This window comes from Trachurus trachurus (genome assembly GCF_905171665.1).
Source record: "Trachurus trachurus genome assembly, chromosome: 13".
NCBI lineage: Eukaryota > Metazoa > Chordata > Actinopteri > Carangiformes > Carangidae > Trachurus > Trachurus trachurus.
In genome coordinates, this window is record NC_139892.1 from 10,403,546 (window position 1) to 10,419,057 (window position 15,512).

The following is a 15,512-nucleotide window of genomic DNA, read 5'->3' on the forward strand; positions in this document are numbered from 1 at the left end:
TCTGGAGGGTAACAACAGGACATCTGGATCACAGACACACACACACATATATATATACACCCACCCACACTGAGACGTATGCCGCCATCCACACATACACATTATGCCTCGTTTTGAGGACACCGAGTCCTCTTGAAAATGAGGAAACAGGGCTAATCTGGCCACATGCCGCAAGTGTACAGAGGCTCGCTGTGTCTGTGTGTGTCTGAATATAAAACCTTATGCCTAAGGGATGTTGCTCAATGGCCACAGGGCGAAGAAAAGGGACACAGTGGCACAACTGGGGCAGCTGGGAGCTCACAGACGCTGGCCGCTGCGGAGGCTCATCATGCTTTACACACTGGTCGGTCATCTGCAGCGTCGTAACTGGATGATCGTTAACGGGCAACAGGCCGAACTAGACCCGAGGCAATGCTGGTTGGTTGGTTGGTTGGTATTAGGGCTGTAACGGTACACACAAGTCACGGTTCGGTACAACAAGCAGTAATTGAATGTAAAACTAAAAACCATCTTCGGTTATCAAAGTAAAAAAACAAATAGAATATAAAATAAAACAAGTGCATTGGGAGTGTTATAATACCATTCATTAATTCTAGAGGAAAAAAACTTGCACTTGACAGAAACTAACATCAATGTTAACTCATTGAGTGCCAACCACGTCATTTCTCGTTTTTCGTTCCCATGCGTTGAGTGCCAAAAACGAGATTTTACGTTTGTTTTTTAAATTATGAAAATAGACACTTTAATACACATTATGTGTAAATTTGGGGACTCTATGACGAGTAGAACTGAAATAGATGACGATCAAAGTCTCATGACAGCTAATGATCTGGAAGTTTTCATCATAACTCAGCTTTTGCAAACGGAGTTCTGCATGCAGAGCTCTGCTCTCACCCGCGAGGCTGCAGCAGCTCGGAGCAGAACCAGGAAGCTCTCAGCCGACAGTCCGCCCGGTCTTCATCTGGAGCAACACCGTGTCCTCCCCAAGGTCCTCCCGCGGTAAAATCTGATGGTCTCTGGGCCAAAGCAGGCCGGCACCACCGACCCGTACCACAGAAGGACCGCGAACACCGGTCCCACCGGTGGTCGCGGTCCTTCTGTGGTCCGCGGTGGCCGAGAGACCCTCACATTCCGCGGCAAGAGGCTGTGACACGGCACGGTGCGTCTGTGTTATTGTTGTTTAGTGGCGCCCCCCCCGCCCCTGATGGTGGTTTTGTGAATAGAACAACAATTGTTGTATATATTTATCTTACACAAGCCCTTTGATCCAGAAATGCGAGTATCAGAAGAGCGACAGACACAAACAGAGCACCTTTCATAAAAGACGCTCTATCTCCTTTTCTAGAAAAAAAGCAGGGATTTTGGTGAAACCCAGCCATGTTTAGCTTGACTTTTCTCAGGAACAGAGGCACGTAGAAACAAACGGTTTGTGGCCATTTGAAGCATAAAGTTTCACCTTTCAAATGAGCTACAGTATGTGTTGGTGGCAATAATATAGAATACACTATGGCTCTACATAAAAAGTCAAAAATGGTCTAAATTGCCGGTACACTTGACTAAAACTTTGGAAAGGAGCGCGGCATTCAATAAGTTAATTGAGACTAGATGCCAGTTGCTTTGGTGATGTTACTGGTCCTGTCTGTGTTCATGTCAAAGAGGCTTAAAGGACAATTCCGGGCAAATTCAACTCGGGGCTGTATTTTCCTAACATTTTAGGTCTAAAAGAAGGAATCTGAAGATTTTCAGTTTAATTGCTCCTGTTTTGCGGTAGTTGTTTCTGTCCCTGCATGCTATGAATGGGAGTGGATGGAAGTTTTGCTGTTTAGGCTGTTTACAGCCCTCAAAGCCGCAATTTATTCCCACAGACAGCGTCAGATGGCGACTCAAACATGCATGGAGAAGTTTATTTACTTCAAGCAAGCCGACATGTTTGTAAAACTCAATCTAATTCAAAGTCTCCCAGAGTCTCGCGCGAGACCCAAGTTGCCGTGCGCGGTGTGTTCATGTGCAGTGGGAGCTACCGTTTGTGTCATAAACACAGGAATATCAACTCTTGACTGGCTTCAAGTAAAAAAAACCTTCTCAGCGCATGTTTGAGTAGCCACCTGACGCTGTCTGTGGAAAAAATGTACACTCAAGAGTTGATATTCCTGTGTTTATGACACAAACGGTAGCTCCAACTGCACCTGAATACAAAATGTTAGGAAAATACAGCCCCGAGTTGAATTTGCCCAGAACTGTCCTTTAAACACAGCGGAGACAAGTTGTTGCACACAACTTGTCTTTTTCCTTGCGCCAGTCATTGATATATCGGGGTGATGCCGTCTTATATGCGCTACCATGTTTGATGCATTTCTAGTGACGCACCGTGCATCTGTGAAACATCGCCGACGGCCTTTGTCCGGTCGACCAGTCGCGACCCGTCTCTGTTGTGTTTCACTGAGAAGCCGAACGGTGACATAAATGAGGCTGGAGGCTCCTCTAACTTCACACTCTCATCACTTTTTCTGACAGTTGCCGGCAGCTTTTAGGCTCATTACCGCCACCTGGATTGGAGTGAGGACTCGACTTTTTCTTTTTTTTTTAAATATTTACTTAGACGTATTTGTCGTATGACTGTGTGCGACGAACAGTGACGGCACGGGACGAATACAAATACCGTTACACCCCTAGTTGGTACGCTGCTGGATGGATCCATCAAACAAACAACCAACCATGTGACCACCAGAGTCGATCTCAGAGGTTGAGCCTCCAGCCAAGGGACAGTAAATGTGTTGTTGCTGTAGTGTACCGTCACTCGCAGGCTGCGGGTGTTCAATCTGCCTTCACACCAGCTTCCATGACTCTGGAATTTTCTGTCAAAAGATCTGGGTACACACACACACACAGACAGACACACAGAGACTCCTGAGAGGCCGGCTGTAATGAGATGAAGTGTCACATAGCCCCTCCGATCACAAGACTGTGACCTCAACATAGCATCATCCGAGCCCAGCTGGGGCCCATTTACTGTACGTTACACAACTCCAGCCCGCCAGTACATAAACACACAGTAAATATAAATAACAACAGGTGACGGTGTAATGAAAATAAACCCATAAAAACCCATCAGAGGACATCATCAGGTGATTATCTGCTTCAACAACAATTCACCACCAGCAGCAGCAGCAGCAGCAGCAGCAGCAGCAGCAGCAGCAGCAGCAGCTACCATACACACTACCAGCCAGTCAGACTGAGATTACCGGGAGCTTGTTAGATGCTTATGACAAGGCAAGACTTAAAGAAGAGGCAAATGTCCTCTTGTATTGGTATTAACAATGGATTAAAGAAGTATTCAGACCCTTTCTCTGTAACATTAAGTCATGTTGAGTCGTTAAAGTAAAGTCTTTTCGTCTCATAATGGCAACACAAGAACAACTCTTTTAGAAACATTCTTGGGATGGTCATGACCTGAACATGTCAAAGTTTCACAACTGCCATGGTAATAAAAAATATTTATCTACTACATATGTGCATCCACAGTAGAAAAATGTTTTTTAAAAATGACAGTGATAGTTTGGTGCATCACACTGACTCTGACTGACTTTCACCCATGTGACAGGTTTACAAGTTACAACAGCATCAGTAAAGACACTGAATAAGTCAAGTGTCCGGTATAATTTCCAACATTAATGACCAGCCAAGCGCTAGCCAAAAATATCCTCACTCAGTATAGTGTATCACAGTAAAACAAAACATGTTGCACTCCAAAAGAAACAGGCAAACTGGGTAACACACTATTTAAGCATTAGTTAAGCATTAATAAATACTGAATTCTTCATTTATAACGCATGAATACTCATTAGTATGTAGTTTATAAATACAGTTAGTGCTGATCAGTGATGAGTAAAACATTAACTGTGTTTATAAACTACATAATAATGGAGTATTCATGCGTTATAAATGAAGAATTCAGTATTTAATGCTTAACTCAGTGGTTCCCATCCCAACCTTTTTTGGCTTTTGACCCCAATTTGACATCACAAATTTCTGGCGACCTCATGGCCGTCAATCAAGATATTTGCAGCATTTTATTTAAACTCGATTTATATTTGAGAAAGTGAAAGTATAGAATACAGTTGTTTAAGATTGTGTGTGGTGTTTTAATCATAATTTCAAAAAAGAATAATATTTAGTTAAAAATATATATGTTTTTATCAGTGTTTTTTTTTTTTCAATTCAATCAATTACTAGACATTTCAGGCAACCCCACGTGCGGTTGAAAAACACTGGCTTAACTAATGCTTAATAGTGTGTAGTGTACTAGGGTTGTGCCGATTGGCGATCCAATCGTCTATCGGCGATTGGAAGGACGATCGGCGATGTTTTGTTTTCTTGCCGATTTTACACACACACACACACACACACACATACTCGCTACTTTTTTTATTGATCCAATGCGCAATCTGTTTGTTTTGTTTTAATGAAGCCGCCTCTCTGGCTGCTTCCAACAGATACTCTGTCATATGACAGTGTTTCACCAATCAAATGCAGCCACTGGCGACGTCCAATCAGACGGAGCCAGGTAGTCATATGACCGCACACAAAATCTCTGTGGTAAACAGGGTGGCCACTCCGCCTCAAATTTGAGGAAACACGTTTAGCTGGTGTTGTGGCTGTGACGCTGCCGACGCCAGCCCTGTCACAGCCCGACGAGGTGTTCACTGATATGCCACAAATAAATTACGTCCGCCATGAAAAGATTTTTCGGCTTTCGGCAACGCAATATCGTTCCGTTCATATTAGCCCTCACACACAGAGAGAGAGAAGCGTGCATGCATGACAGCATGACAGCAGGGCACGGTAAAAGCGAAACTCCCCCCCCCACCCCGTACCCCGGCGATGGATAGGCCTATCGGCGATCTCCAGGGAGGGCGATTGGGACGATCTGAGAATGTCAAAATCGCCCAACACTATAGTGTACTCATTATAAAATGTTACCGCAAACTGCAACAAACCCCATCAAGCTGTCAGAAGTTGCATGTTTTTGTTTTTCTGTTGTCTATTGCACAGGTTTAGATCGACTATAAAGAACCAGCAGGACTAAAAAAAAAAACACACAACCAAAAAAAAAGCTGTAAAAGTTCATTCTCATTTTGAAAACATCCATCCATGACTCAGCTGAAATGGGGCTAATCCCAAACACAGAATTGGGTCTATGGTGTAACGTCTACAGTGGGAAGCCGGGACAAGTGCATGACATGTTATATATGTTCACATATGTTTACACACACACACAGTGGTGGTGGTGCGGTGACATAATGCATGAGGTGACCCTTCATCAAGAGGTGACACAGATATTACAACACCCTCAGGACGGTGTAATGCTCAGGCTTAACTCACACCAGCATGTTGGAGGATAAAAACCACACACACACACACACAACACACTAACCCTATTCACGTTGAAAATATGGCATCACGGCCATCTGTAACTCTTATTCTTATTCTTATTCTTATTCTTATTCTTATTCTTATTATTATTATTATTATTATTATTATGTGTACTGAGAGTAGCCCCACTTTACTGGCAGATAGGGCACAAAAGCAGCGCGACCATAAATGAGGAATAGAAAAACAAAATTAAAGCGGTAAGCGGTGACTTGCAAAAAACACAAGCAGGTGTGTGAAAAACTCGAAAACATCACACACACAACACACACTCGGTCACAGCTGGTCAGCAAAGGCTGCACCGCTTTATGACTGTAATATGCACGTACACACACACACACACAGTATGAGTCAACACAATGCCTCTCAGAGATGTTACACACTTGTAATGGGAGAGTTCATGTGTGGAAATGACTCAGTTGAACGTGTCGGGCTGAAAGTGCAAGACTGGGGAGTGGGGGAGTTGTGCTACAGCTACAGTGTGGAAAAACTAGACATTACATCCATCTGCCGACTGCAGCAGGTTGTTTTGTTTTTCCTTTCTTTCTCCTGCTTCTTCTTGCATAGCAATGGGACGCTGCGCATTTTATGGCGACGCTTGCACACCTAATCATGGGCAGTATTTGGCAACGGCTCGACGAACACATTGTGACAACATCAAGTTGCAGAGGGGAAACGAAATCTGAAGCAACTAGTACTGACACAGACATTTTAATACAGAATTTTCTTTTTTTACAATATTTTAACAAATGGAGCAAAAACTGCAGTCGTCACTTGAGCAACCAACCAACCAGCCGACTCTGAATGGTCCCATCTTCTCAGTGATTGATCGGTAGATAGATAGAGAGAAGAACCAGCCATTCCCGTTTGGCTTTACAATACGAGAACAAAAACACATATAGGTGTATAGGCATGTCACACACTCTTCTTTAAGGGATGACACACAGTGAACACACACTCAGACAACACGTCCGTCATCATCACATCATTATCGTCTCATCTTTACCCGGCCGTCTACTACTACTACTGCAGCAGTCAGGCACATGGCGACTGAGCTGATCAATTCGTTGGCTAATACTGTTTTAGCTCTAATGTTTATTTTTACATATTTTGATTTTTGTTTTATTGTTTTATCTATTTCTATGATTTAATCTTATGCTTGTTCACTGTTTTTTTTTTTAAATGTGTGGATTTGTCTGTGATGATGGTTTTACACACTACGAGAAAAACCATAATCTGATCTAATCTCTGGATTTACTAGACAATTGTGTGCTCTGTTGTGACTTTTGGATTTTTTTTTTTTGTTGCATATAAGTATTTAATTTGCTGAATCAGCCCAAACAAAAAACAAAGCTATCCACTTATTTAATCCGGTAATAACTACAACAGACTTCACAGGCAATTTCATTCAAATTTACCTTTATCACAGTATGGATTTTTAATTTGGGCACAAATGTTACAATATTGGATTTTATTTATGTAGGTTCACAGATCATCATTATATTTGCCCGTCTCTTGAAATCCAACAACAACCTCACTGGACGAATTCTGTCACATCCAACTTCACGGGTTGGTACACAACAAAGAAATATGGTAAGTTTTAAAACAAAATTAAAAGATTATTATGTAATTTTGACCATTAGTTGTAAAATGGTCTGTCATAAATATCTGGTTTCAGTTTTGGGCATCTATGTGTGACAGGAAATGATTCAATGTAGGAGCTTGTAATCTTTATGTGTGGTGTCGTCTCGGGTGTTTTGTGTATATTTGCATGTATTAAGTATATGTACCCTTTGTTTTTTATGTATCAAGTATGTGTCATTTATAGTTGTTTTTTATTGTCACATGAAAATTAAAGGATAAATAGCTGCTGCTAACGGGGATCTTAATAAGCTAAACAAACTGAACAAGTTCGTGGTGTAAATAAATAACCCTAAACACGCAGTCGGAGACTTCCTGGTGGACAAAGAGCTCGGCGGCCAATGCCAACAAGTGAGCTCCATTCAGGATCGGTAGTCACCGCCCGCCCGGGGTCTGGAAGCATCACGGTCGCTACGGAAACCAGCAACACTTGAATGGAGCGACCTTTCCCTAACTAACTAGTAGCCTTGGCAACAACACACAGTCGCCTCCAACAACAGGCACTGTGCTGTGGATGAGGATGATGATGATGTGGAGTTGTGAATTTTTTTTTAACGGCCACCATCAGGATGACACTGACTGCACCTACAATAATCCTCGTCCTCCACCTCTGTCGTGTCGAGAGAAAACATTGGGTACGGCTGGAGTGTGTGTGTGTGTGTGTGTGTGTGTGTGTGTTCTTCCTCTTAAGAAGATAAGTCGGGCAGAAACGCTGCCTTTGTCATATTATTTACCTAAAATGAAATCATACTTGAATGTGACTGTGTGTTTTTAAAAAGAAGCAAAGGGGAGGGGGGGGGGGATTATGTATGTTGAGACCCTATGTGTGCATATATATGTGTGTGTTTATGTGTCACTGAGTGAAATTGTTACACAGTACATTAGGCCTGTTACCTAACGCTTGCCATCCTGCCTGTCTGCCCTCTTCCTCCTGCTCATCCTTTTCTTGCTTTTAACAACAACAGAAACAAAAAAAAAACACACACACACACACATTGGAGAGGAAAGGGGAGAAGACAGGAAAAAGAACGAGGAAAGAAAGAAAGAAAAAGAAACCTGCTTCCCCACAGAGAGGCAGGTCAGGACACGCGATCCAGTGCCACCTTCTACCAATCACGCTCACCTTGCTGTGGGCACTAAAAAGACAGAGGGCTTTTCAAAAAATGTGTCTTTACTTGATTAGAAGTCGGGTTCATACAAGGACCATAGCACCACCTTTTGTATTGGAGCGAGCTTACCAAACATAACAAAACAAGAAAAAGCCTGTGCTACTTAAAATCAGGTACGTTGATGTTAATTATGGCGATTAAAATTTGAATCATTTCCACCATTTCTCCAAATGAACGTGTAATAATAATTATTATTATGAATCAATCATAACGGGAGAAAAAATGTCTACTCTGTACCCTGCAGAAACGCATGACGAGTATGTTCTGCCACACATGTCCTTGTGTCATTGTTATCAGTGAAAATGATCACTCACCATAGAGGACGGCCGCCGCCACGACTGAAGATTACTCATTATACCTGAGTCGCAGGCAGCAGTGGACATTTTCTATAATTTCCAGAGCCAGAATGATAATGAAAGATGAAAGGACTTTATTGACTCTAATAAATTAACTGTGCATATGAAAAAAAACCACCAAACGCAATTCCATACAATAGCTGACAGCGGCTGCTGAAAGGATATGCAAAATAATGTGCAAATTCGCCACCTGTCAAAGTGCTAGGATGAGGAATATCATCTCAAGTAAAGTGCATCGAAACAAAAAGGCTAATTAATAGCCTATCAGAGACGATCGGTTACAAAACCTCAGGCTTCAATTCACCCAACAACTTGCTGTGTGTGTTTACCCTCAACAGTTTCCGTCGCGTTTCTAAAATTTTCATAAAATTTGAAAGTTTACATTGGAGGTCGATGTAAAGCAGCTTCGACAAGGTTGTGTTAAAGGACGCAGACGGACTGAAAAACAAAAACAAACCTCTTTTCTTTGGCTTTTCAAGCTACGTAGGTTGTTGATTTTATATGCATAGATATTTTATGCGGGGTGGATGGTCTATTTAAAGTTTATTATGTTTTATTGTGTTTTTTATCTTTAGTATTTTTGCCTTTTTATTATGTTTTATGGTTTTTATTTTACTGTACAGCACTTTGGACACCTTTGTGTTTATTTAAATGTGCTTCATAAATCGGAAATTGGATTGATCAGAGCTACACAAATTATCTATTGTGCGACAGTGAACTCCTGTCTCTTGCATTGCTGAACGATCACGACCTGCACAGTGAAGTTTATGGAGGGACTTAGACTGAACAATGAAAACTCAACATGTATCTAGACAACAGCAGCAGCAGAGCACGGCCCAGAGGCCTCAGCTCTTGCATAGCATCTGTGCGAGACGCAGAAAAAAAAACGCCTGTTTTGACTTCCACTTCGCTCGCTGACCTTTGTCTGGAGGAAATGAACTTTCACTATTACAACACCCAGGTGCAGCACACACGAGCTCAGTATCTAGTATCTACCACTGGAGGTTTGTGTTTCTGTGCGTGTGTGCTCCCGTGTTACCCAGAGCACGCACACACACGCACGCACGAACATCAACGATTCCACAAGTATCAGCAAAAATATGCGGTTAGAAATGACAAGAGAAGATGAAATGACAACAAAAAAGTCTGTTGGATGTTTTATGTTTTTTTTAAAACAGAGCAAATTAAGACGCGTAAAAAGGGACCGTGTGTCTCTCTCTGGGCTTCTACATCTACCAAGTAAAAATAGCCAGGTCCTCTTCAGTGTGACTGCACTGCAGGGTATCATCCAGCTCCATCTAACAACTGAGAGAGTTGTTAGGCTATTTTTGACTAGTCAGCATTTCTCATTGGATTGTTATAAAAACCGAGGCCATAAAAACGAGGCTCCGAAGTAGCGCGTTTTCGTCTTGATGACTGATCGTCATATCCATATTCATGATATCCACAGGCATGTGAAAGCACACTCCTATTCTTCTGATATTCATGAGGAGCAACTGGGGGTGGTGGTGGTGGTGGGGCGCTGAAGCCCCCTGTCAGAGACCACCATCGATAGACAACAAACAAGGCCTCTCTTTCATTCTGTCAGTCCATTTTTCCACTGTAATTTTTTGTCCTCTGCCTGTCTCTCACTCTCAGCGAGACAGCCAGACACTGCCAGCCACACACGCATATCCAGACAAGCATAAACAGGCTCATGCACAAGGAATAAAGCTTCATAACCAGCTCATCAATCTCTCCTTATTACGTCGCTACTGTCTTTGTATTGCTCTTTCAAAAAAAAAAAAAAAAAAGACAGAACTCGCTGCCCCTGATACTTTTATTAGTCTTTAAATTATATTGTTGTCAGATGAGGCCTTTCATGAAATGTCTTCTGTGGTGTTAAGAGAAAAAAAACATTTCACGACACTCACTAAACCAGGTTTATTTTGGCTTCATGAAACTAAGAAGGAAGGTTCCCTGGGCTATGTGGTGCAAAGCAGACAAATGACCCATGATTGTCTGTCTGTGTGTATGTCAACAAGGGCATAGAGGTAAAGTGGCACACTCCGCTGCCTCGAGTCGACGCACCTTTATTTGTGCCATTGGAATTAAAGGCTCTTCATCAGGTAGAGAAGAACAAGACAATTATGCTGCAGAAGTTGGCTGTAAAATGTAAACTTCAGCTAACCCAATCACAACAATCTTTATCATCAAAGAAAGGCTTCCTAATGCCACTATACTTTAAATCCTGAAAATCAAAGTGGAGAATTACACAGCGACCGTAGCGATGCTGCCGTTGTCCAACGTTCAAAGTTATTTGTTTTGGTCCTTTTGGGGCCAGTGCTACCGAGGAGGACAAGGAGTCTCTTCCTGGCTGGGGTGGTAGCCAACATATTTGGAGTCACAACAGACAACTTAAAAGCAAATAAAGCCTTGAGACAGCGCGGCTCCTGGTCCAACAGGTCAGCACAAAATAGAAAAAGACACGACTTGGGAATATTTGAGCAATCTCTTCCTTCTTGTGATGCCCCCAAACTTCCCCCCTCTCCACTTATCATCAAAGTCCACATCTGTTGCTTGCCAAAAAACATTTAAACATGAAAAGGACTATTAAATAAAACGTGGGTGCAATCTCAAGTGTCATAATCACAGTTGGATATTTACAACAGAGGGCAGACTTCTGGCAAAGCCCAATGTAACGCATCTATTCATCAAGAATGACAGAGTTTTGCATGAATATCATTTGCTGATAATAGTGTGTGTCAATCATCCAGCAGCCCCAACTCTATGCAAAAGCATCTACGTAGACTCCCCCAGTGTTATTAGGAAACCACTTATTTAACCATGACAATGTTTTCATGTCCACTTTGAAGGAGATAGCATCTGACTGTTGAATAAACTAATCTAAACAGCGGGTGGTTAAGTTCAACTAAGCCAAAAGGGCACTGTGTATTTCACTAGAAACACTTTCCTTAGACACAATGATACAAGCAAAGCGAATAAAAATCATAAAAACGCTGCCCTCTGGCTTTAAACCAGATTTTATGTGACACTTCTAAGATGAATTTCACAGACAGCTTTCACTAACTCGGATGATAAACAACCCTCCGACTTTGGGAGTCCACTGTTAATTTAAAAGTTATCCAGGAGGGCGCTGCAAACTTTTAACCTTGTGTGCCTGCTGCTGCCTGAATAGTAGATGTCTTGTATCTAGCCAAACAGCTAATTAGCCCCAAAGCTAAGCTAAGCTAAGCTAAACTAGCTGCTCCAGTCTCCTCTTTTTCATCTTCGTCAGTCCCCTTCTCTCCGTCCTCTGCGCTTTGCCACGCATTAACCTCGGGCCTCTATAGCTTTCTTTTAAAATATATATATACATATCACTACTTAATGTACGTGAAATGAGATACATTTAGTGTTAAAAGTGTTTGTATCCAGGAGTTAGAGGTGATGCCCCGTGTCGAGCCGAGCCCCCCTCCTCCCCTCCTCCCCAGCGCCGAGCAGCGGTGTCACCAAAGCGGGCTGGCCGTTGTATCTCCGGAGCCTGAAGGCCCTCCAGCGTCATCCCGACTACATGATCGAATAAGCTGGAAATAAAACAATGACAACTTCCACTTGTTCACCTCAAACGAACGGGCAGGAGCAGTCTTACCTTTGCTTTGGTAATGATGTGTGTGGCTAGTTTAACAACCGCGAAATTTCCCTTGCCGATGGTCCGCTCGATTTCATAGTAGCCCACTCGGGCTGGGGGGGGCCTGGTGGCCGAAGTGTGGCCGGGATTGGTGATGCACCCAGCGGCCGTGCTGGTGCGGCCGGAGTGGCTGATCCCGGAGGATGGCTGGGCTCGGTTCTGGGAGCCCATGACTGCGTGGGTCGGTCGGGCAGAGTGCGTAATCCCGGCCGCAGCGGACCCAGCAGCACCTCCGCTAGACACGGCCGCCATCTTCTCGCCTCTCTGCGGGAACAACAAGCAGCCTTGCGCAGCGCGCATCGCGGGCACGCCCCCGCCCTGCGTCATTTTACGTGGAACGCTCCTCCGCAGCGCCCTCTCTAGGTTGTAACCATGGCGACGATCAGCGTAACAAATGACTTCATCCACAGAAACGTATTGTGGTTGCCCTGGCGACAAAGAAGTGCGCATTATCACTCTGGTTCCCATGATTCAGTGATTCCTTGCAAACTGCTGCACTATGTATGATCAGACGGGCTCATGAGGCTTTAAAGGTACACGCAGCTCTGACACTACAATGACAGATTCAAATAACCGAGTTTGGGCATAATATAGACATTTTCAGTTAGTAAATTCACTCTGTCATAGTGTTTGTTGATGTTGTTTTTAATACAAATGAATGCACACAGCTTCTAACCGTCTAGTCTGCAGTGACATGAAGGCGTGCAGGAAAATCTTGGCCAGCTTTGTATTTTGCACAGTTTTTCCCCCCTCAATAATGATTCAATATGGTTCTGTTTTCATATTATTTTTGCCTTACTCCAGATCTTCTGCACACAAATGTCACCAGTGTGCTGATGAGAAATGGCCCTGACCTTCTGAGAACATTAAACAATCTGAGAAGATCTTTTAATGAACGCTAAAAGCAGTGACTACATTTTCCACTGTAATTAAATTATCTGTGTCCACGGTCAGTCTCTATAAAGAGAGGACTGTAGCTTGAGATGATGAAATGAGAATTAGTGCTCTACCCCCCCCCCCCCCCCCCCCCCCCCCAAATACACACACATAAATGAGAGAATAAACTTTCATTTCTGTAGTACGCATATTTCCTTTATTAAACATGCACTCATAAAGGCTGTAACTACAGGGCTGTCTTTTAGAAAAAAATAAATAGGAAAAATAAAAACAGTACATGCATGCAGTTATCCATTTGAAATGAAAAATTCAAATTGAAAAATGAAAAACAGATAAATGTAGAAATAAGCAGTATGGGTTAAAAACCTACCAAAACCACAAACATCTTTTTTTTTCTTTTTTTTGTTTAAATGATCAACAAATCATATTATTACTACAAACATTTACATGAAAGTGAAAAGAGTGATTTTATATCACACAGCAGTGTTTTGTAAACTGCCCTGCAGAAATGCTGCTGTCTTTGAGGTACTGTAAATGGGCTTTGGTATGTGGGGAAAACTGATTCTATTCTAATCTATTCTATTCTATTCTCTAGCCCTCTCACCACGTTGTAGACAGCACCACTCCATGTTAGAGATGTGTTCCTGCATCCTGTTACTCCAAGCAGGATCAACAACTGAGCACAATAGGTAGCTTCCCAGACTGCCAGACCCCAAACACCTCACAGTACGTTACTTAGTTTTACGTTATTTAATTAATTAATTGTATAAGGGCCAGAGTATAGTTTTGACACAATATAGCTCAGATTCCTAGATTAATATTTATTTTAACAAATAATGTGACACACAGAAAAGCAAGAGGATTAGTGCCCAACAGCATATACATTTCCCCAGCGCATGACAAATAAAGGAATATCTTATCTTAGCTTATTTACACAGTTAGTATTAGGTTATATAGCGATTACTGACCAAGCCATTATCTGAACATGAAAGTGTTTTTATCAAGTAAATATCAAATGTCATCATCACATTGTTAGTTGAAAAGGCTATAGTGCACGGCACCAACTGATGAAATGTTCCCTTATCTGCAGAACATTTGGCATTGTATACAATATATGACATTATGTATAGGCGACTCATTCCACAGCTGCATTAATCCCTATATGTGATTATAAATGGCCTTTTCCCAGATCTGTTGAGAGCTTCTACATCTGTAGCACTTGTCATCTCAATAAGATGACAAAGAGTGGTTTCAGTGTTCACAAATAAGAGAGCTTGCCAGTTGGACTTGATTTGTCATTTGAGGTATCTAGACAAGCGACATTTTCATCCACAACAATAAGGCGTGTCATACTGTATAAAACAGAATCCAAACTATGCACAAGCCTGTCCCATTGTCACTTGCACATTAAGTCAAACTTTGAAATTCAATCGAAAGTCTCCCTAGCTTTTTTGTTTATTCAAATCTTTCACTAGTGTGGAGCCATTTAAATTTTTAGATCACACAGAATAGATTACAAAACACAAGTGTAAATCTACATGAACACATGGGCCATATAAATCTGCACATTACAGTAATACAAATGTTTCTGCTGATAAACTGTTCATATCACTCCCTGCACTGATTACTTATACTCATACCTTGCAACAACAATCAGACATTTCCAAATTGCGAAACATGTAATAAGAGATTAAATAGAATAGTAACAAAATAAAATAATAATAACAGATTTTAAAATAAATAAATAATACAATTAAATGAATAGATAGAGATGAGAGATAAGAGAGGCTATATAAAGTGGCAGACAAACTTAAGGTACTTTGAATAAGATCGATAGGCTGATAAACATTTCTTATTGTTATCATAAATATATTTCAGAGACTAAAAGGGTTTTTAATAAAAAAGGTTTATGATGTTGTGTTTATTATTTTGAGAGAGAAAAAAATGTCTTTGTCTTCAAAACTATACTCAGCTTGAGTTTTTTTTGGACATTGTTTATTTGGAGTTGTCGACAGCTAGAGTCCACTGAGCAAAAGAGTCAGCAATAAAGGCTTGGTATTCACTCGTACAGTAGCTATCATCTGTGGATTTCAGGTGCAATTGCTGTGCGGTGTTGTATTGCTGCTCCTGCACTTTTGATGTCCTTCCTCAACAAAGTTCCTAAAGGAATAATAAAGTACTTTTGAATTGAATTGAATTGAATTGATACTGATTGTGGGATGAAGTCCTTGATTCATGGGTGGGTAGGTTATGGTTGGGATTGTGATTCTTGCTTTGACTTTACTTAGTTTTCATTTATGTGGGTGTATGCATAATGAATATGTTTGTATATGAAATATCTTGTGCTCT

General features: G+C 41.7%; 1 protein-coding gene across 2 annotated transcripts in view; it reads right to left on the reverse strand.

Moving 5' to 3' along the window:
* Nucleotides 1–12,531, reverse strand: part of sik3 (SIK family kinase 3) — a 49,299-nt gene extending 36,768 nt beyond the window's left edge. For both annotated transcript variants that reach the window (XM_083985184.1, XM_083985183.1), the window contains exon 1: nucleotides 12,228–12,531. In XM_083985184.1, the coding sequence (XP_083841310.1) occupies nucleotides 12,228–12,518 (291 nt within the window). In that variant the 5' untranslated portion in view covers nucleotides 12,519–12,531. The remainder of the gene's footprint in view (nucleotides 1–12,227) is intronic.
* Between the last annotated feature and the right edge of the window lie 2,981 nt (nucleotides 12,532–15,512).